Below are 23,107 nucleotides of genomic sequence, written 5' to 3' on the forward strand. Positions count from 1 at the left end.
CTTCAAGAACCACATTAGCCCTTTGCCTCAGCATAATGTCGGGAAGCCTTGTTCACTGTGGGAGAAATCTTTTACAGACTTCTAGTTTTCCAGAACACAATCTTTCCTCCTCTTTTTTTTCTTTTTTACATGACCTACATATCTTGTTCTGAGACATACAATTTTGACCTGCACTGTTACATATTAATGCCTCTACTACTACTAAATGTTCTGAAAACATTAATGAGATTAGCTAATGATGCTAACAGTGATTTTTATATTTATTTTCACATCCTCAAGGAAAACACTGTCTGGTAGGAAAATCTAGTACCAAATTCCTGCAGAAACCCATAAAGAGTATCTCCATCATGACTCCTTTATGCCTACATTTAGGCGGTTCTTAATCACTTAAACACAGACATTATCCAGGAATAATTTTATCTTAATACTTTTACTACTAAATGAAATGCCATAAAAAGCCTATCATATCCACAATTTTCAACTATATCTGTGGCTACATCGGTACTTCCAACGAATTCATAAAAAACTAATAAGAGCTAATCCATTGTCAGTTTTCCTAAGTCTGCTATATAAATATCTCACATGCATCAAAAAATCTTCAGCAGTCAAAAACTGACACACTTTATACAACAAACTTGCAATCTCCGTCCCTAACAAAGCCAATTTTGCCATGCAAGACAGTATACTTACTATAAAGAATTAAAACAATGCATTGACTAAGCTTTAGCTCTATTACTGTGCTTAGGTTTTCCTACTAAAATTCACCCTCGAAGACCTAGTACAAAAGGTAACAAGTGGCCTCAAACTACTTTTAATATTAATTTTAAAATTTTTTTATTTGAAAAGAAATGTGTACCCTTTTGTATCAATTTTGCTTAAGAAAAAGATTATTGATATGAAGTCTAAATATAATTGATAAGTGAAAACAGATAACAGATACTGATGTGTGAAAACAGATAACGTACTATTCAAAATCACATTGCCCAAGAAATACTTCAATCTATTAAACCAACAATCTGGTGATGTACATCTTAAAGCTTATTGACTGGTTAAGAGGTTAGCAAAGTGAAAATACTGTCAATGTTGCATTACAGGGTAGTCACCATGTTGCTTACTAAAATGTCAGATAGAAATTTGTTGAGATGTCAGCTGCCTTCTCTCCTGCATAGCCTACTCTGACATTCAAGAAGGTATGAAATGCTGCTCTTAAAATCGCTAATGGATGACATGAAATCACCACTCTAAGTAAACATTGGAAAATGGTAATGCTTTAATAGCTCAAAGGTGCTGTCAGAATCAAGTATGTTATATGCTCGGTCAAGTTATAGGTACAGTAGATTTCATAATGCAAAACAAATGAAACTATTAGAGGCACGTATGCTTCAATGTCACTTCAATATTTGAATTCCATTTCCAGAGGAAATGCAAGGTTTCAGATTTTTCTGATAAAATATGTTCTATTGTCAAGGATCCAATTTTATATGACAATACTTAGTAAGAGTATATGGGAAAAGGCTTAAAAGACTGGATTGCTTAAAAGAATTGGTCATCACTACAGAAGTTAATGGAATTTCGACAGGACTTGACTCAAGATGTAATGCATTATATGAATCAGAAAATTAAGAACGAGTTTTTTACAGTTTTCCAAAATAAATCTTACATACCAAGAGCACAGAAGTGTACAACAGCAAAACAAAATCCAGTGTTTCGTACTTATTCAAGCATGTACAGCAAAAGAATTCCTCAAGCTATACATGAAAAACAGTCTAGTTTACGCAAGAGACTCATTTTCAGGTGAAAAAAAGAGCTGTTCTAATTACCAACAATACATTACACACAAATACATTTAGACCTTGAAATGATAGTCAAATCAATCTACAACAAGTGTATGTTATCCCCCATGTAGATTAATCCCCTTGAGTTTGGTTTTTGGTTTTGTTTTTGTTGTTTTTTTTTTTTTAATAACAGACCTTTAAAAAAATAATTATTTACAAAAATACTGATAATGGCTCACATTTCTATGACCTCAATGCTTTCCTCTTCTTTTGACCTTTTCTACCATTTCAGCAGTATCTCCAGTAGTTTTTTTTGAGTAACTACAAGCTGCTCAGGCTCCTCTTGCATAAGATCCATTGACAATATGCTCTGACTCAGTTCACTGATATTCTTCAAACCATTTACATCCGAAAGCTTCTGGTTCTGTGAAATGGTTGAAAAGGCTTTTTTAAGGCCCACATCAGTACAGGTGGCTTCTGTTTAGTTTTTTCCGGAAATAGCACCGCTTCAGTTTCAGGGGTAGGAAATCGTACTCTATACACTTCAGGGTAAGATTTCTGAAACTAGAAAAATACATTAATTTAAATTAAGAATTCACTCAAACTTTTAATATAAAAAACTATTAAAGTGCAACCTTCACCTCTGGCAGCAGGAAAATTATTATTTCTCTAACGGACTTTCTATATCTCTATACAGAACATTAGGTGATATTTCCTAATATGCCTTGATTCATCACAGTACCCCTATTGTAAATGATTAAAAAGTTCAAAATCCCCAAGAGTGTCTACTATTTTAAATATCAGTATTTCTCTAGAGGACTACATGTCTAAGACTTCATAAAGCTTCTTAAGTTAAAATTAAAGACTGTGGAGGAGTTTTTATTTACTTGCTTGAGCTTCTTCTTCTTATCTTTCACAGATATTTCTTTATTTGTTGCAATTTCTTCCAATAAAGCTGCCAGTGGCTCTTGAGAGCCAGTTGCCCTTTGGTATTCAAATTCATCTGTACTGATTTGGTGACAAAATGATGGAGGAGGGAAAGTTGCATCAGTATCAGCTCCAGCATATTTTATCTGAAGAAAGAGGAAAAAAAGACCAGCTATATTTTCTGCAATAAATTTGCAAAAACTGGCTAAATCAAATTGAGCACCTGAAGTCGTTAAGTAGAGAGGACTTAAAGATGGAATAAAGACCCTAAATTGTACCTCCTATCCTCTGTACTAATTGAGTGCATTCCAGTAAGTCAAAAAACATGACACAAAGGGAGCCTGTTAAACTCTTGGAATAAGTTAAAAGTTACTTTTTCAGTAGAAATTAAAGAACGAAGAACTAAAAAGCATCTTCAAACAAAACAAAATATGGTATCAGGAAAAAGAAAAAGAGTTATGAAAAAGCTGAGCAAGTAAGGGCAGGTCTAAAAGAAAATCAGAATATTAATGGAGATGCTTTTTAACCATCCACGGTTTTCCTCACTACTATAACCATAATTTGCCATTCCATGGAGAAGATAGTTTTCCCTGACCAACAGGGAAAACATATTTTAGAGTTCTTATCTCAAAACCATTCAAGATTTGCTTAATTTCCTTTAAATACATAGTTATGGCTGAATATCAGCAGCCAAAATTAATTAGCTCCTCATAAGCTAACAGAGTCGGAATAAAGTCTTTAAGAACTGTCAGACTTCGGAGAAGAAAGGATAAATTTGACCTAGAAGCAGAGACATTACAGGCTTTTTTCACTAGTTACCTACTTGGACTCTCTGGAGATGTACAACATGTTCCTCTATAGAAGATTTTAAGGCAGAAGGAACACTTAAGATCTCTTGATAGTTGTCCATAAGAAAAGATACTAGTTTAGCAGCAAGCAGTTCATCCAAGTCCATTTCGTCCTTTGAGCGGAGAATACAACGGGAGAATGCCTGAACCATCTGAGAAAAAAAAAAATCATTATTGTATATTTTTCTCTTTGAGGGTGAGGCATGAGGAATCAGACTGTATTTAAAAAAATGATCTTTTCAAGAAAAGATTTCAAACAGCACAATACTTACCATACTTACAACACATCAATATAATAATAATAATATTTTTAAAAAGTATTATATACAGTGACAGTATCTGAGTGGACTGAGGATGGCTCTTGCCTCATATACATAATCTGACTTTAGACTTAAAATGGCTGAATTCCATTTTATTCTCAAGACTTTATCAAATAATGACTTCACATGGCTTTTGCAGTTAATCAGAGCACAAATATTTCAGAGATTTTAAAAATAACACAGGAATCTAATAGAAGTTAAGCACCTAAGGGAAAACTTAATACAATTGCTTTGAAATCATCAAACCAAATTTTGGGTCCAGCTGACTTCATGTAGTCTCATACTCAAGCATTGTTAGAAGAGTTTTCTGTCTGTGGACCAGTCACTTCTAACTTTAAAAGAACAGAAGGCAATCAAGGTTTTCTGTAACGTACCATACACTACACTGCTGAATTAAAACTTAGTACAAAATATTTGGACTGTAAAGGATTCATTTCTAAAAATAACATTTAGATTATAACATAATTATTTTAATGAAAGACTATTCACAGTTAATTAAATTATAACCTCAGCAGTCAAAATTTTAATCAAATACTATTCATAGTTAATTAAAAACTTAATTGCTATGGGACAAATTTAGATTTATGTATGCAACTGTAGGATTTTTATGGAGTGGCCCTACAGCTGAGCTTTCTGTTGCCCTTCTTGCCGACGACTTGAAAATTAACCAAATACGTGTCCTTAGCCAGTTGGAATTGCTAAGTTGTGCCTAATAACTTTTTAATAACATGCTGTTGCAAACATCACTGATAACTCTACAAGTAGTCCTACAGCAAGACCATCTGCAAAAACTTGGGCTTTATAAAAATCTAATTAAAATTACTGAGAGGTTTCTGTAGTTAAATGATAACAAAAAAAAAAAATAGTACTGAATTAAAAAGGTAGGAATTTTTTTTTGAATGGCTAAAAACAGGTAAATCAAAACATCCAGCTACATATTTCTAACGAATCGAAACAGGCAGTTTGTTTCTCTCACACTGTCTGCAGTGATAAAAAACACCAGAGACCTCATCCACTGCATTTTTTTTTTTTTCTACTCAATAGTGAAATCGGTGGCGATTTAACAAAGAAAGATATGGAAACCTTCAAATTCTGAGCAAATTCTTCATTTGCTCACAACTTATCAAGAAATCCCAATTCATTCAGAGTAGCTTTCCACATAGGTAGAATAGACAAACTGTTCTTCAAACAAGCAAACTGTATTTTGTATACACTCTCCAGCAAGAACCTTTTATCTGTGCTACTCTAAAAGCACCGACTAGACCTGTTGCCTTATATTATACATACCAAGGTTCTGGTCCTCACTGATTCAGAAAGAGGTGGCAAATCCTTGTTAAAGCTAATTCTTGCCATCATCCTCACCAATAGCTGTAGTCTCTTCCGATTTTCTGGTGGCAGCAGGAGACAAGATATCTGAAGAGCTTCTACAGCCTTGCTGTGTTTTTGCAGCAGACCTGATTTATACAAAACCATGAGATTGGGCAACATTTCACGATTATACATTTCCATAACATTTAACATAACATTTCTAAATGTGTCTCCCCAAATTCCTTTCCTACTCATTCAAGACTGCGTTAGAACTCCACTCCTCAAAGAGACTAGGAAGGTATGCCTAGAGTCAGACTACTAGAACTAGGCACCTTTTTTAAGTGTTTACAAGATTTCCTTCTGATGGATTGGGACATATTAGTAACCACAACCAACAACTCTAAATATTAGTAGACATGAAAAACTATGTTTTGGTTCATCCTTTGCTCTTTTATAACTCTCAGCTCTAAACACAACTGAGACATAGGCACAGATGTAGCAACCACGTAAAAACAAAGTTGTCTGGGGCAACAGTCAGGGAATCTAAACAAAACAAGTGCCTATGCATCAATGACAGCTATGACAATACTGATATGTCCCTCACACCTCTAGAAGTTATATCTACGACTAATTCTACTCACAAACTAAGAATGTGAGAAAACACATAGAAAACAGAATGTGAGCATGGCAGAGTTATTGAAGACTGAAGGGGCACAGTAGAACCTGACAGTAGTTTAGGTACTTATAAAGAGGTCTTGTCATCAAATTGTTATCCTCTTTTGGGTTTCTATGGCTCAGTGAAGGAAGCATCAACTACACATTTGCCTAAATAGCACTATTACCAGAATAAAACAGAAATCAGGAGCAAAATATCTGTACAGCTGAAGTCTGACAGTAATTTCTCTTAAAAAAGGAACAAGGAAGATGACAAAAGACACTTATTTTTGTTTTTCCATAGGATTACAGATGTTGGAAGGGATCTCTGGAGATTATCTAGATCTCTCCCCCTGGTCAAAGCAAGGTCATCTACAGCAAGATATCCAGGACTATGTCCAGCCAGGTTTTGAATATCTCCAAAGATGGGGATTCCACAGCCTCTCTGGACAACCTCTTTCACTGTTTGATCTGACCACCTTCCAAATAAAAAAAGCTGGTTTCCTGCATATAAATGAAGTTTCCTGTATTTCTGTTTGTGCTTATTGCCCCTTGTCTTGTTATTGGATACCACTGATAGGAGTTGGGCTCCCTTTTCTTCACTCCTCCCACATGCCAGTCAATTCCAGACTGTGTAAAAAGTGGAAGCTGTTTGTTATTTAAAAAAAATTTAAAAAATAATAGAAGGGTAAGTAGTGCAGCCAAAACAGATGTTATTGGCATGAATTGTTCCTTCTCGTTATTGGTGAAATACTACGAAATAAAACTCTTAAAACCTGAAAGATGTCAAATACAATGGAAAAGCAAACAGAAAGACAGTATGAAAGGAGAGGAAGAATTTTTAAAGATACTATCAAGAATATCTGTTGTCTGAGAAAAAGAAGTCTGAAAAGGAGCTATAGTCAGTTTGAAGCAAGATTGTCAACTAACAAAATATAAAAAAATACTAAATTCCAGAAATAAAGGTGTTATTCTTAATTCCTTTTTCATCTCAATAGTTGATTAAAAACAATGTTGTTTCCACTTATAGAAGCTCAGAAAAGTGACATGCTACAAAGCATACTTACTTTTCAAGTCATTTCTTTTCTGAAATGTAACCATAAAATGTAATCAAATATTTTCACATTTACTGTCTTTCAAAAGGCCATCTATAGCTACAGGATAGGTGAATTAGATACAATGTGAATCGTTTAAAAGTCATCGTTAATAACTAAACTATTGTTTCTTTAAAGCACGAGATAATAGCCAGTGTCTATTCTAAGTGTAAGCAATTAAGGATTTCGATTTCCTTCAGATGTAATGTTGTCATGGTTAAATACAGTCCTTACAGCCCTAATCCTTTTTAATCTAGACTTCAGTCAAGCAATTTCTAAAAAGCTTATGTGACTTTTTAAGATTTATTTGTAAAAAAATAAAAAATCTGTTAAAAAACATCTGTTAAATGTGGCAGTGCTAAGCAAAAGGCAGAGACCTTTCAAAATTATGAAGACAAGCTATGGAAGACTTTTGAAATAATGAGATCAAAAAGACACAAGAACAAAAACACCTTGTGATATGGAATAAATTTAAATATTAAACTGTTCTCCAAGTAGAATGGACAGGGCAGGTCTTAAAGAAATGAGTTGTGATACTATTTGGGTATGGTAAATTAATTCCAGTAATTTAATTCCAAAAAATAATTTCTTCATCACATCCCAAGCTACTTACCTAACACACTAACAAAAACATCAAAAAAATGAAACGTGAGAAGAGGTTCTTTCATCTGGCCAAAGTAGTCCACTATAGTTTTGAAGACATCTCTTTCAAATCCTGAGTATGTAGGCTGTTTCAAATCCGAGCAGCTAGGCCCTACAAAGAAGGAAAAAGGAAATAAATAAAATTTTAAAAAAAGGAGAGAGAAAAATAATTCGCAGCCACCAACCAGATCACTATTCTCTATTCCAGCCAATAAAAATGCAATGCCAAATAGAAAAAAAAAGCCAAAAAACAAAAAAACCCCACAAAACAGATTCATTCTTCAAAATACAAGTGAAATTGTATTAATCTATTGAATTGATCTATTTCCAATAGGTCTACAGAAAACACATAGCAGAAAAAAAAAATGAATTGAATAATTAAATCTTTATATATTTCATTGAAAGAAGATGCACTGGCAGGAGAATATATGCTGGCTGATGTTCCAACTTTGTTCAAGGCAGAAAAAAATACTGACTACAAATATAAGCAGGATTTGATAAAGCTATAAAGGCACAGACAGTTCAAATTGATTTTTATGGGGTGGGTTGATTAGGCTTTTTTCCCCCTCCTGAATTTACTTACAATTTGCTAGACATTTCATTGCTGATAATATCCAGTGAGGTAGTTCCTCTGCACAGGAGAGAAACAGACAGAAATTAAAAGGAGAAAAAACATGAGAAAAATGTTAAACTATAAGATAAAAAGCCAAGCTGAAAATTCTTTAAGAATTTTCTCCCATATAGTAGACTGACTAATTGCAAAGGCAGGCTATACCTTAACGTAGGATCTAGCCTGAATTACATCTATGTTTTAGTACCTCCAGTACTCAATATCAATCAGTTAATGCCCACTGCTCTTACAACTCAATCAGCAAAATGGATCATATGGCAAATCCTTAACCTGCCTTGCAAAATTCAGCCAAACTAGTTGAAGCTACACCTTCACTAGTGCATTACAGTGAAGTGGTTACTTTGCACTCTAGGCATTAAAAAGCACTCATACATTCAGCTCTGTCATTTCTGCAAGGAAGAAATTAGTATCTTCAGGTGCTCTAATTGCCTTTAAAATGAACACATGTATTCTCTGGGGGAGGTTTCATTCACAAACCAAGCCAGGTTCCAATCTCATATTTCACTTCTCTACAAATCTTTTAGAAAACATGATGGCAATAATATTTTAAGTGATATATCAGAGAAGCAAAAATGCTTTACTTTCTCCCTGATGTGCAAAGCAGTTTTAAACTTGTACTAGTTTCAAAACACACTGATTGAAAACTAAAAACTGAGAAACTTTAAGCATCTCTCAGTGTACATTTTGATTCTTTCTCAATTTTTAATACACTTTTCCCTCACATAAACACCACAGTTCAGGCATTTAAGGGCTGGGCTGACAAAGACAGCTTGAAGTGAGTAATATCACTACCTTTATAAATGAAAAGTTGCTGCTCTTTTGCCTTCATCTATCATCCCTGCTAAAGCATGAATATGCTTAAGAGAGTAAATATGGAATAAACAGTGATTCTTACTGTCATGATATCCTCTGATGGATGTCAGAGGACAACAATGACATACTTTGTAAAAACTCTAGTACAAATGTGGTCATGAAAGTGTAAAGATGCCACATGTTAGTATAGATTAGAACAAGTACTTTTTTATATACTAGTAAATTACAATATAAAAAAGTTAAACACAAACTTCTAAAATACTCACTTGATTTGTCTTCTAAAGTGACAATGCCTTGTTTATTGACATTATATGCATTTTGGACTATGTGCTTTGAATTCACAAATTTTGTGTCTAACACTTCATCCAGAGAATCCAAACCCAAGACCTTTTGTAATCTGTAAAAATACATAAGCACGTAATTCATACATCATCTAATCTGAAAAAGGCAAACGTAGTATTAGGATAGATATGATTCTGAAAAAGAGACCTCTCCATTTCATAGAATATCACAAGTTGGAAGGCACCCATAAGGATCTTGGAGTCTGACTCCCCAATCCTCACAGGACTACCCAAAACCCATATGAGTAAGAGCATTGTTCAGACCCTCCTTGAACTCTACAGGTTTGGTGCTTCTCTGGAAAGCCTGTTCCAGTGACCAGTGACTCTTTCAGTGAAGAATCTTTTCCTAATGCCCAATCTGAACTTCCCCTGATACAGTTTCATTCCATTTCCTCGTGTCCTATCGCTGATAACCAGAGAGAGATCAGCACCTCCCCCTCCACTGCCCCACCTTGAGGAAGTTGTAGGCTGCGTTGAGGCCACCCCTCAGTCTTCTTTTGTCCAAGTTGAAAAAACCAAGTGATCTCAGCCACTCAAGAGTCTTGCCCTCGAGACCCTCCACCATCTTGGTAGCCCTCCTTTGGGCACACTCTAAAAGTCTGATGTCCTTCTTATAGCAACGCGCCAAAAACTGCACATGGTAGTAGAAGTGAGCCGCACCAGTGCATTGTAGAGTGGGACAATCACCTCCCTCGACTGGTTGGCTATGCCGTGCTTGATGTACACCAAGACACACTTAGCCCTTTTGGCCGTCAGGGCACACTGTTGACTCACATTCAACTTGCTACAGCTACCATATCTACTGGCTTCCCTTGGTCAACTAGATGAGTAACCTTGTCATAAAAGGAAATGAGATTGGTCAAGCAGAACTTTCCCCTTGTGAATCCATCCTGGCTATGACCAAAAACTGCATTGTCTCTCAAGTGTTTTTCAATAACTCCCAGAATAGCCTTTTCCATAATTTTTCCAGGCACTGAAATAAGACTGACAGGCCTGTACCTACCAGAGTCTTCCTTCTTACCCTTCTTGAAAGTCGGAACAACATTTGCCCACTGGGACCTCTCCAGACTCCCAAAACCATTGAAAAGTAATGGAGAGAGGTGCCACAATGACATTGGCCAGTTCTTTCAGTACCCTGGGATAAATCCCATTGGGCCCCATAGATTTACGCACATCCAGCTGGAACAGCAAGTTTCAAACAAGCGCAGGGTCAGCTGGGAGTTAATCATCCCCTCAATCACAGTCTCCCAGCACAGGGCTCCATGGGTTCCAAGACCCATCATCGGTGTTGAAAACAGAGGCAAAGAAGGTATTAAATGTCTTCACTTTGTCTATGTCCCTATTTGTGAGGTGACTGACTTCATCAATCAAAGGACCAATGTTATCTCTGATTCCCTTTTTGCTGTTAACATATTTTAAAAAGCTGACCAGCTTGAGTTCTAGCTGAGCTTTGGTGGCACAAATTTTCTCCCTACAGTGGGGAACAGTCTGTGTTGCCTGCCCTTGCTTCTAATGTCTGCACACTTTCCTTTTCCACCCACATTCTAGAATAAGATCCCTGCTCAGCCAAGCTGCCCTTCTGTCCCACTTGCTTGACTTGAGACACTTTGGAATTTCCTGCTCCTGTGCTCTTAAGAGATAGCTCTTAAAAAGTGACCAGCAGTCATGGACTCCAATACCTTCAAAAGCAGGTTCCCAAGGGACCTTAATAACTAGCTCCTTCAGCAGCCTGAAGTCTGCTCTCCCCATATCCAGGGTCATTGTTTTGCACTGGTTTTGTGGTCACTATGACCAAGACAGCCACCAATCACCACTTCATCCACGAGACCCCCTCTGTTTACAAACAAAAATTCTAGCAGGCCACCTTTCCTAGTCAGCTCCTGCACCAAGAAGTAATCTTCAACATGCATCAGAATTTACTGGACCAGTCTGTGCCCAGTGTATGATATTCCCACTTGATGTCTGGGAAGCCAAAATCCCCCGTAAGGACAAGAACTGTTGATCTAAAGACATCCCTTAATTCCTTGTAGAATAATTAAACAGCAGCATCATCCTGGCTAGGTGGTCGATAGTAAACTCTCACAACAATATTGACTTTATTTGCTTTCCCCTTCATCCTTACCCAGAAGTTCTCAACCAGCTGTAAGCACCATACAATCCAACCTCTCCCCTACATACAGTGCAACCCACCCCAACCCCTGCCTCACCTGCCCTGCCTATCCCTCCTGAAAATCCTGAAACCTATAACCATCCACCATGGCATCCCAATCACAGGACTCTTCCCACTAGCTTTTGCTTATGCCAGTGTTGTATTTCTGGGACTGGGCCAAAGCTTCTAGCTCCTCTTCTTTATTCCTCATGCTGGACACATTAGTATAAAGACATTTCAAATGCGCTCCAGTGTACTCAGCACATTGTGGAACAGACTGAAAGACCATGCTAGCACATCATCCCTCAAACACTGGCATACTGTCCCCAGGCCTAACTCGAGCAAGCCTGGTTTTATCCCTTTCTCCCTTCAAATCTAATTTAAAGCTCTTTCAATGAGCCCTGCTAACTCCTACACAAAGATCCTTTTCCCCCAACTGTCACCAGCAGGTCTGGTGTCTTGTGGACCAACCCATGATCAAAACCCCACAATTCTGCCAGTGACATCCATCTCAGAGCTAACTATTGATCTGCTGGGTCTTTCTGTTTCTTCCCTCATCATTTTCCGCAACTGGAAGGCTATAGGAGAACACTACTTGTGCTTCTGATCCCTTAACCAGTCATCGCAAAGCCCTAAAGTTTCTCTTGATTGTCCTTGGACTTCTTATTGCAAATTGATCACTGCCTACATGAAAATAAAATCAATAATGGATAATAAACCAAGGATCACAACCAGGTAGGAAGTTTTCTGTTCACATCTTTAATCCAGGCCTTAGGGAGGCAGCAGACTTAGTGGGTCTAATCTGCATATTGGGCTTCCTGTTGCCCTCAGAAGAGAGTCTCCTATGACAATGACCTGTCTTTCTTTCTTTAGGGAAGTGGTTTTGATGCAGGACATAGGCTGACTTAACCTTGATGACACCTCCGACCTTGATGAACAATCATCCTCATCATTGTTTGGTTCTATGTGCAGAACATTGTACCTAATATGCAAGGGTACCAGGGAAAATGGGGTAGCCATGCACGAGATGTACCTACTGTGCCAGGCAGGAACTTGTTGCTTTTGCCCTCTATGCCTTATGTTGCTGCTTTCAGCCAGGTGGAGACAGGATAGGGAATCCTCTGTATCATTTGTCCTGTCTGCCTGACATGCCTGTGCCAGGGAAGGTAGGGTGAAGTTCTAGTAATGTCTCTCTCAGACTCCCTGATACTCCTCAACCTACTTACCTCCTCCCAGAGCTCTGTGACTAAGCAGAGGAGCTCCTCTACCTGGGCACACCTCCCACAGGTGTGCTCACTGCTGCTGTCTGGTACTGCCACGGCACACCCTGCAGCCTGACACCTGGGTGGCAGCATGTTCCCGCCAGAGCTCTGTCTGGGAAGCTGCATCAGCTGCAGCAGGTACAGAGTTTAGAGAGGACATGGCTTTCTGCCAGGTGGATACCATTGCTCCCTTGTTGAGCTGGCAGAGCTTCAGCACCCTTCCTGTACACCCTTCTGCACAAACTTCCATGCCATGCCCTGCCCCATTTGCTGTGCTCCTGGTTGACAGCACTCCATAGGAGCTTCTTTTATATATGGCGGAGGGAGCTTGGCTGCAGTTGCTCCTGGTGCCATAGAGGTCTTCTCAGCCACCATAGCACAAGCTATGGGTTTCCATCAGATGTCTCAACCCCCCAGACCTTTCTCTAGTTGAGGAATATCCCCTGCGCACCACGCTAGAGTGCTGTGCTGTGGATCCTGCCAGCACCAGAGCTGCTCGCCTTGGCATCGAGTTTATTACATGGAAATAATGTGCCAGGTTTAGATGAAAGTAATCACTAGTAAGGCCTCAACTGCGCTGTGTAAAAATAGTTAATGTATATTATTTATTTTTTTCTCCTGCATAAATAGTCTAAAGCAATGCCTGTAAGTTTGCATAGGATATTCCTGTTGGAAATAGTAAAGAATGTCCAAATCTCAAAGCCTTTTGCACTCAATTAGCTACTCCATTTCATACCTCATACAAAGAATTGTACTTGTCATTGAAAGGTTTCATAGTACAGAAGTGCTTCTATCTCAGAGCAAAAAGAAAAAAAGAGAAAGACTAAGGAAAAATGATTAAACAAGACAAAGCCCACACAACAAAAGGACTTGTATAACACAACAGGAAAAAGTCAAAAGGTATTAAGCACAATAAAGTTTCTTTGCAAACTTTATTTGCTGAATTCGTTAGCCAAACAACAAGTGGTATAGTTAGTCTAGCCACTATGGCTTTGATCGCAGCGATGAAAGGTGGATGGGTGAAATTACAAACATTACCAGAGAAGACTGACAAGACCATTACTTACTACACAGTTTAACAGCAAATGACTCACAAGCATACTCACCGTGACAAAGTCATGGATTTCCATATCTCTTCTATGTTTGTTTGTGTTAGCTCTCTGCGGAACACAAGTTTGCATGCCGGTACTTCCCCTATAGCTATACTGTGTCGTTTGTACCACATCTCAGAGTTCTGAAATCAGAAAAAACACTCCTCATTAACTGCTGACTTTTCAAGTATTGAACAGTATACTACATTTATAGTACAGAATGCTCCCTATTACAAGTATTTTAAATATTCCTTAATTCCAGTAAAGTCTCCAGGATGCAAATGACTATTTAGGTTTCCCAGACATGCAGCATCTCTTCTCAGTTATGTAAATTGTCCAAAGCTGAAAAATTATGTGTCAGAACAGCCATTAAAGTTCATGAGTCAGTGGCCTCTAGTCCTGTGTTCAGATCCTCTCCATAATTAAAATCAGTTCAACTCACTTGTTTTCAACTACCACTCTAAGATTAAACACCTGCTTATGGAAAAGTTTTCAGGGAATTATTAGAAGAGATATCAAAGACTGATATTCATCCTTATTCAGCATATACTGGTCATAACTAAACATTAAGTATAGTAGCAGGTTCTATATAAGAAGAAAGTAAAAGCAAATAGCTACAGCTGAAGACACCCATTATAATAATTAATCTAGTTCACCATTATAACAGAATAAAGTAAAGCAGATAATGTAAGAGACTACTTTTACTAAACCTTCACATCCAAGCTTGCTGCTTGAAGACTATCATCATGTTGATGGGTGAACATACAATACAGTTCATGTCAGCAGCATACTTTTCAAGGCAAAACTCCTAAGCATTCCCAGTTCTTTGATTTACATCGCAGAGCAGTCCTGAAGCACATTAATAGTATTCTTATGATCACAACCAAACCACAAAATGCACTCCAGGAATGCACTTAATTACTCCAAGCACTAATTGTCTGTCATTCCGTGACACTAGAGTAGAGCTAGTTTAAAATAGATAGCATCCTCTGAAATATAGTATCTGATATTCCAAATCATTATTTCACTACACAGACTCATACCCATCAGTCCACACACAGCCAATAAGTGCTCTGATTGATGCTGGAGCAGTTTAAGGTGCCACTACTTTCAGCTACCTGTCTACTTCACTATTCCAGTGGAAGCCACATCTTTCTATAAAAGAGCCAATAGAAAGAAGCTTATTCCTTTGCTTCAGTTAATTCAACTTAACAGTCCAGTGTGTTAACCAAATCCAGGTAAGTATGATGCAGGACAATTCTCCAAGCTCGCAAAGGGCAACAATGAAACCAGGACCACAACATATTCCTTATGAAAAAGGAAACTGAATCACTAACATCTTCATAGCAGCTAGGCAGGCAGTTATGCTGCTATATTCTGCTACAGGGAGTGTCTGTATACGAGTTACAGTGTAAGTGACAGTAAAGTAACTATTTTGACTTGTATAATAAATGCCCTGTTAGAATTTGATCAAACTGGAATCCAAGTATACTGGCAAATACAGCCATGCTGCACTTAAGATTCTCAGGACATCATAATCTGTAGCAAAGAGAACACGTAAAGCCAACGTACCCAGCAAATCATTAAGAATAACATTACTTGATGTAAGTCTAAAATAAAAGTATATTGCATCTAATTTTATAACCAAGTATTTTGTCCCACAACAATGAGATCATTAGTTCAGCTTTGCTTTCCAAATATGCTTGTGTCTGGTGAAATAAAAACTGGACATCTTACCATTGTGATTGATTTCACTGGGATGTGTTCTTGAGAAATCCCACTCTTCGGTTCATTCCAGTCTGGAAATTTAATTACTTCCTTTCCACATGAAGGTTTTTTTGGATATGGCTTCAGCGGTGAGGAAGGAGGAAATCTACAATTAGAAAATATTTTTAATGCCTCTGAACTCCACCCTATTCCATATTTACCAATGCAAAACTTCACAGGCAGGCCTTCACGTGCTAAAATACAAAAAATGCCTTGGATATTCACAGTGCAACTAAGTTGCCTGAAGACCGGTGTTGAGTGACATGTAAAACATCCTGACGTGTCTTGTTTGGCCTCCATCTGCTGCTTCAGGCCCTTTATACCTCCCTTGACATAGCTGAACCTTGGGTGAATGTCTGATATCCCAGTGCATCTCAAAGAGGAGAAGCTGCCTATGCATAGACCACTGGCTCAGGTCTTCACTAGAAGACACTGATCCTACTAAAAAAGTTATGGATATGTCAAGTGCACTGCTAGCATGCATCTCCTAAAGCAAAGCTACATAGTAAGTCACATAACTAACACTTGGCTTTCATTAGTATGCATGCAAGTGTCCACACAAAGTTTTGTCCACATTACCGTGTTCTTCTGTGTTTACGTGTTTTCTGTGCGAAGACCATATCCTGCTGCTCTTTTCTGGAGTCTTTTTCCAGCTGGTTGTACAGGAAACTCATTCACTTTTTAAGGCATTTCAAGAAGTGCCCTGAATAAATTAGTAAAAATAAACCCTAAGCTAGCCTGTGCAGAAAACAAGGAAAACAAACTGTCCCGGATCACATTCAGCTCAGTCACATCTCTACATCTCCACATCTCCAGCTTGAGCGGAATTAAATTACTGCCAAACCTAGGTCAGAGCATTTACAAAGGAATGAATGGCAGCACTTCAGAAAGGCAAGTAAGTTCGATAGCAACATATCATCTGACTGGTCCAGATCAGACCTTGTTTATTTGCACTCCTAGGTTTTAGATGCTGAGATTCAGCATCAGTCACTCTTTTAATCAGAACATAAAAGACAGTTATGGCTGCGACTATGCAACGAGAGCTTGTACACCACTTGGTAGCATGCATTTATATCCTACCAGAAAGATTCTCATGCTCAAGAAATCCTCAAGTTTTCTCTAAAATTTCACCCCACCCTCTTAAGGCAGTTCCAACACTTAGTTTTTAAATTAGTTTTGTATTGCAATTTTGTTAGTCTGGTAGTGTTATACTGCATGACTTAAACACGTTATGGTTTTGACCACGCACGCTGAGCCCATTTGGCATATTCCACAATGCTCTTCAATAGATACCTGCAACACAGGGAGATATCGCTTCCTTCAGACAAACACTGAGGAAAAGTAATAAGCACCTTTCACTAATCCTGCAAGACTTACTCTGCGTTTTAAAAGTAACCCAGATTACACTGCAGATGTTCAGCTGTTGAGTGTTCTCACCTGTTTTTCAACTATTTGTTATTTCTTAGAGTTTAATGTTAAAACATCTGCAGCCTTTTTTTCTTTATCTTACAGTAGTGTTGACAGTTCCCTGTTTCCCACTCTACTTCTTCACAATTTTTATCTTTATGTCATTTGCTGCCCTGATTCTCAACCAACCAATAAATGAATGAGTTCTTACAAGCAGAAAAAGGAGGTGCATTCCCCTTTTTCAGGTAGCGTTACAGCAAGATCTAAATAGAGCCAAGTTTTCGGACGAACAATTAAAAGCCTCTGATGTTATGATGAACAGAATAATGTTACCTAAAACTAGCAATTGAGGAGCATTCCAAGGTTAACATGTCAAGATTAGCATGGTTTACAGCCAGCAGCACTAATCTTAGGAGTCTATACAGAGAGGAAATAGAGATACCTGTTTGTGTCCAGAGCAACGGATAGAGAACAGGGTCAACTAACAATGGTATCAATGGTATAAAAAGTACCACAGCCGAATTTCCAGAAGTTTACTAGCAATGCAAGAGCATTTGCCTTTTTGCTTTTAATACAATTGCTTAAATTCCAAAAAATAAAGCCTGACAACTTCCAAAACTCTCACTTCTCATTTATTATTGTAGACTACACTAAGCCAGTAAGTCAGGACACACAGACAGATAGTATTTGTTATTTTGAGAAGCCACACTAGTTCTCACCTTCACATTTAATACTTGCCCAACACTCTCAGGCAAATCAACATTTGGCAACATCTCTTTCACATATTCTGTGAAATGAACAAGAGAAACAACTACACTTACATGCAAAGTTAATGAATGACACAACTGTGCACCACAGTGTACAGTTACAGTAAATTAAAGCAGGAATTATAGAGACAGAAGAGAGAGAATTTATAGAGACAGATCAAGGTTTCCAGACTAAGCACTGTCAGTGGAATTAAAAGTGACTTGTATTGATACTCATATCAAAACGGTGAGGAACGTATTGACAACGTAACATTAGGGAAGTCCACCAGAGGGTGCTGACAGGACATTAAACGCATGAATAAAGGCGGGATGGAAAACAGATGTTTAGCTCTGTAGACAGGAGAAAAGCATGCTTTCATACTTAAAAGCTAAATACCAAAATCATGAGCAGCATACATAGCCTACTTATGCACCAAGCCCTGTGGGAAAAAGCTGGCTCCAATTCAAGATGCATGAAAGGCATACAGCTGTAGTAAAAAGAAGAAAAAAAAAAACACAAACCCCACTGTTTAATTAGTAACTTAGTTATCTTTTGATAGCAGGAGGTGGAGAAAGAGCAGCATTAAGATAGCTATAGCAAAAGATACTATTGTCCAATAGTAAATCATTAGGCAGAGCATATAGTAAATGAAAAGCACAGAAATATTTCACCCAACCAACTTCCACAGCCTGCAGCTCAGGAAAGTCATGACTGAAAATATAAAGGAGAAAAGAGCAAAATAATTTTAATGTGTCACGATGCCAATGCAAACCCCACAACTACACAAACACAACAAACACAAACTCAAGAAATATACAGCATAATAACAGCAGCTACCAAAACCCATATTTAATCTTTTGACAAAGAATCAATGCCCAGAAAAAAGGGAGACAAATTACTTAACACCTATGGCACCAGTTAAAAAAAAATGTGCAGGTAGTGCTGTCCTAAGAACAGACAGAGCAGGACTGGGCTAGGAACATACCAAACCATCAACACACCTACCACCACATGCTGTACCAGCACATAACTGCTTTTCTAACTCTGTTTTAACAAGTAAAAAGCCCACTACAAACCACTCCTTTACATTTAACCTTCTCCAGGCAGAAGTCAAGACCTAAGATCCTCTCCAGCTCTTCTTGTCTTCCATGTCTGTTTTCCAACCTGAACTAGTCGATGACTAGATAAACCATATCAGTATCTTGCCCTTCTACAGCAACCAGAAGCAGATGAACAGAGAAGAATTTAAGAACAGGACAAGCATACACAATACTTCCTCAGCACATTTTCCCAGCTTTCGGTCATTTTCAGCTCACAGCCTGCAGAACCATATATTATTTTTGTATACTTAGCAACAGAATTTCTTGGGTGAGCTTCTGAAAATATCTTCAGATACAAGTCCTTTAATACACTGGGTCCTTTGAATTCGATTCCCACATTCTAAAATTTAACATTTTCCTTGATTAATTGTTACATGGAGTTTCCCTCTATGGAGCTAAGTTTGGAGAGAACATTCATTCATTATTCCCTCCAAATTATTTAAAATTTCTTCCATTAAAGTTGATTGAAATTGATTTGAATATTTAACTTATTTGGCTGGGAAGCTGTAGCCTTCGGTTCTCTTTAATATCATTATCAATTATCTGGATGAGGGGATGGAGTGCACCCTCAGTAAATTTACGGATGACATCAAGTTGTGCGGGAGTGTTGATCTGCTTGAGGGTAGAAAGGCTCTACAGAGGGATCTGGACAGGCTGGATTGATGGGCCAAGGCCAATGGGATGAGGTTCAACAAGGCCAAGTGCCAGGTCCTGCACTTGGATCACAAGAATCCCATGCAGTGTTACAGGCTTGGGGAAGAGTGGCTGGAAACCTGCCCAGCAGAAAAGAACCTGGGGGTGTTGGTCGACTGCCGGCTGAACACAAGCCAGCAGCGTGCCCGGGTGGCCAAGATGGCCAAGAGTATCCTGGCCTGTATCAGGAATAGTGCGGTGAGTAGGACTAAGGAAACAATCCTCACCCTGTATTTGGCACTGGTGAGGCCCCACCTGGAGTACTGTGTTCAGTTTTGGGCCCCTTACCACAAAAAAGACATTGAGGTGCTGGAGCATGTCCAGAAGAGGGCAACAAAGCTGGTGAGGGGTTTGGAGAACAAGTCTTACAAGGAGCAGCTGAGGAAACTGGGGTTGTTCAGCCTGGAGAAAAGGAGGCTGAGGGGAGACCTTATCACTCTCTACAAATACCTGAAAGGAGGTTGTAGCGAGGTGGGGGTTGGTCTTCTCTCCCAAGTAAAAATGGATAAGACAAGAGGAAATGGCCTCAGGTTGCTCCAGGGGAGGTTTAGATTGGATATTAGGAAAAACGTCTTCACAGAAAGGGTTGTCAAGCATTGGAACTGGCTGCCCAGGAAAATGGTGGAATCATCACCATGGAGACATTTAGAAGACAGGCAGACATGGTGATTAGTGACATGGTTTAGTGATTTATTTTTTTTCAGTGTTAGGTTGATGGTTGGATGCGATGATCTGAAAGGTCCCTTCCAACCTACACAATTCTGTTCTACTCTTAAGCATTCAATGTTGTTTCCTTCAGAAAGTATACTAGAAACCAGCTAACACTTGTACTGAAAGATGTTATGCAGTATCATAAAGAACAAGTGGAATCAGTGCTGATTTGTTACTGGAATTAAATACAAATCTGATCCAATCTCACTGTAAATCAACTGAACTGCACTGGACCAAGTTTAACATAAACTACAGCTCTTCTATAAGAAAGTTTCTTGACCCAAAATTGCTTATGATAAAGTAAAATAATTACATCATACATACATCTTACTTTTAAAGTATTCCAAGTTAATAAATAAAATTAGGAGATTAATGAACAACTGCACTTACAGCATAAGTGTACAGACTAGACAGCAAAAAAGCCTAGGCACACTCTACAAACAATCTATTTAAGATCATAGACCAAAACGAAAAATTGATTTCATCCACATCAAGTGGAAATTCAGTACTACATAATTTTTCCAAAGACAATACTAAGACATCATTACAAAAAAATTAACACATAAAATTTAAGTATGCAATAATATATATGTATATAAACTAAATAGAAACATAGCATTATTGTTGACCTATTTTTCCTATTCCTCTGCATGAGGATAAATCCCATTTCCTTAAAAGAAGACTCACCATGTTATAAGTTACAGATCCATACTTTAAGGCAATGATCATTTTTACCCTACTTTTTCACTGAACAGGACACAAGATGGTACAAATTCAGAATCCAACTTCAGAACTTCTGGGCACCCAAACCCTAACTGAGGTCACAAAAGATCAAAGAACCCACCCCAGTAATGCTAAGCTTTCACTACAAAGAAAATTCTTTTTCTCTGTTAACAAGCCACCAGTTGAGAGGCTAAACAGAGATAAGTAAGCAAGCATCCTTGAGGATGAGCAAATATAACTTTCTCTTTTAAGACAATTTCAGTCTATAACCCAAGGAGCACAGAAAAAGGCTATATATGTATCTCACAAACTACTTTTAAATTCAGAAGGCCTTTTTCTTCTCTCAGGAGTAGAAACAGCATTCAAAATAGTTAGAGAGTTTGGGGAGGGGGAGGACAACTGGAGTTGGATGCTCAGTGGCATCCTCACTTCCGTCAACATCTTCTTCATATGCACTCTCCCAACACTGACAAACCTGATGTCTACCAACAGCAAACAGAACTCACTACCTTGTAAAAGCTACGAAAGCTTTTGTTAGTATTTGTAGAATGTTAAAGTGCCCTTCAAAAATATTTTTAAAAAGCAAAAAACAAACCAAGCCAAACATTAAATCATGACAGTTACCTATCACTAAAAAAAAAATTAGTCTTTAAAAAGAAACAGAAGGGAAGACACATTAACATATTTTCAAAGGCATTTTACAATAACAGTTGCAAGATCAAAACACAAGAGTTATTACCTCTGTTTCCAAAACCTCACATTTTTCAGTCACCGTATATAGGCTTACCTATATAAATGGCCATCATCTTGAAAATCCTCTTTGCCCCATCTTCCTTTAATATCTTCAATAACATGATTTTTAAGGAATTTTCTAAGCAGCTTAACCGTTTGATTGCGAGTCACTTCTGGGCCAAAGTTTTGATTAGAGCCAAGCAATTCATGTAAACAGTCCACTGCCTCCGAGGCTTTGAAGCAACGCTCGTAGCTTTTGAAGCGACACCGATGCTTTCGTAAAGGCATCCCAGCACGAAAAAGTTCTATTATCTCATTCCACTAGGGAAGAAGAACAAAGCAAACCGTTATGGAAGCCTTCTCCTAGAAGCATTTTAGTTGTACAAAATGAGATCAGAATGCAGCCAGATCTGAATGCAGAAATACGTACATTTTTGATCATTTGCATTTACAAGCACACTAAAACATAAAACTATGATTTAAACAGTTGAGACCTTAGAGCAAACACCAGATTTAGGAAGCTGAAAGACCTCGTGCCCCATACTACCTATGGCTCTACAGATACAGTTTTAACCTCGCGTTGGCTTTTAACTTGACAAAAGGCTGGACTAAAGCTCTGCTCTGCCGCCGCCCCAGTCCCACATGGGTCCAGCTGCCTCACACAGACTGAGCATGGGGAGCACCGACACCCGGACAGCCGTTGGGGACCACCCCGTCAGGTCCTTATGGGGAACTGGCTGCCCGGAACCGGCCCAGGGCTCGCCCGGGCTGGCGGCACCCAGCTCTCAAGCCGCAGAGGCCCGGTCAGCGGGGCAGGCCCAGGAGGCCAGACTGCCTCAAGGCAGCCGGCCAGTACTCAGGAGACTAGAATCGGGGTACGGCGGCCCCACCCGGATGAGGTAAAGTTACACAAGGGGCAAAGGCGGGGATGGGGCACTACAGCCCAGGGGGGAACTCACCAGCCGGGTGGCGCGGTAGGGCCCGGGGCCGACGAGCCCTGGCTCCATGGACGCTGCCAGGTCGGGCCTCGCCGTCTCCACGGAAACCGACAGCCGCGCGTGCCGCGCGCCGCCGACCGTTTGAATCTGGGCCCGAGAGACGCCGCTTTCTCCTATTGGGTGGCGGCGACGGCCCGTGACGGAGCCGCGCCGCCCTTGATTGGTGGGGGCGGGGGGGGACGGACACGACATCCGTCGGCCCGCCCCGTACCCGGGCAGGGCCGCCCCTATCTCCCTGCCGCCAGTCAGGCCCCGGATCGCGGGGAGGGAAGCTCTGGGTATGCACCGGGCTCTACCCGGCTGCCCCCGGGAGGTCCAGGGGACAGACTTCCACGCATACCCGCGCCCCTCGGCCGGGTGTGGGACGAAGAGCC

At 39.1% G+C, this 23,107-nt stretch overlaps 1 protein-coding gene across 2 annotated transcripts; it reads right to left on the reverse strand.

Annotated features, from left to right (window-relative positions):
* Positions 1-1,444: 1,444 nt before the first annotated feature.
* DEPDC1B (DEP domain containing 1B) lies at positions 1,445-22,769 on the reverse strand. Of its 2 annotated transcripts, XM_074166218.1 has the most exons (11): positions 22,695-22,769; positions 21,791-22,056; positions 15,593-15,728; positions 13,871-13,998; positions 9,279-9,409; positions 8,152-8,199; positions 7,540-7,680; positions 5,158-5,324; positions 3,526-3,702; positions 2,663-2,848; positions 1,445-2,339 (listed from the first exon to the last, which is right to left on the reverse strand). In XM_074166218.1, exons 1-11 carry the CDS (start codon positions 22,740-22,742, stop codon positions 2,178-2,180), a joined length of 1,590 nt encoding a protein of 529 aa, XP_074022319.1. In that variant the 5' UTR covers positions 22,743-22,769; the 3' UTR covers positions 1,445-2,177. The 2 variants fall into 2 exon arrangements, with proteins under 2 accessions (XP_074022319.1, XP_074022320.1); XM_074166219.1 differs by lacking the exon at positions 2,663-2,848 and having other exon boundaries at positions 2,178-2,339; positions 22,695-22,742.
* Positions 22,770-23,107: the final 338 nt, after the last annotated feature.

This window comes from Numenius arquata, chromosome Z (genome assembly GCF_964106895.1).
Source record: "Numenius arquata chromosome Z, bNumArq3.hap1.1, whole genome shotgun sequence".
Classification (NCBI taxonomy): domain Eukaryota; kingdom Metazoa; phylum Chordata; class Aves; order Charadriiformes; family Scolopacidae; genus Numenius; species Numenius arquata.

Excerpts from the sequence above, each read along its gene's own strand:
- DEPDC1B (XM_074166218.1), bottom strand. The coding sequence starts at position 22,742 with ATGGAGCCAGGGCTCGTCGGCCCCGGGCCCTACCGCGCCACCCGGCTG. Across the intron at positions 7,681-8,151 it reads AATGAAATGTCTAGCAAATT|GGCCTAGCTGCTCGGATTTG; the intron begins GTAAGTAAATTC and ends CCTTCTTTGTAG. Across the intron at positions 3,703-5,157 it reads CAGTGAGGACCAGAACCTTG|ATGGTTCAGGCATTCTCCCG; the intron begins GTATGTATAATA and ends TTTTTTTCTCAG.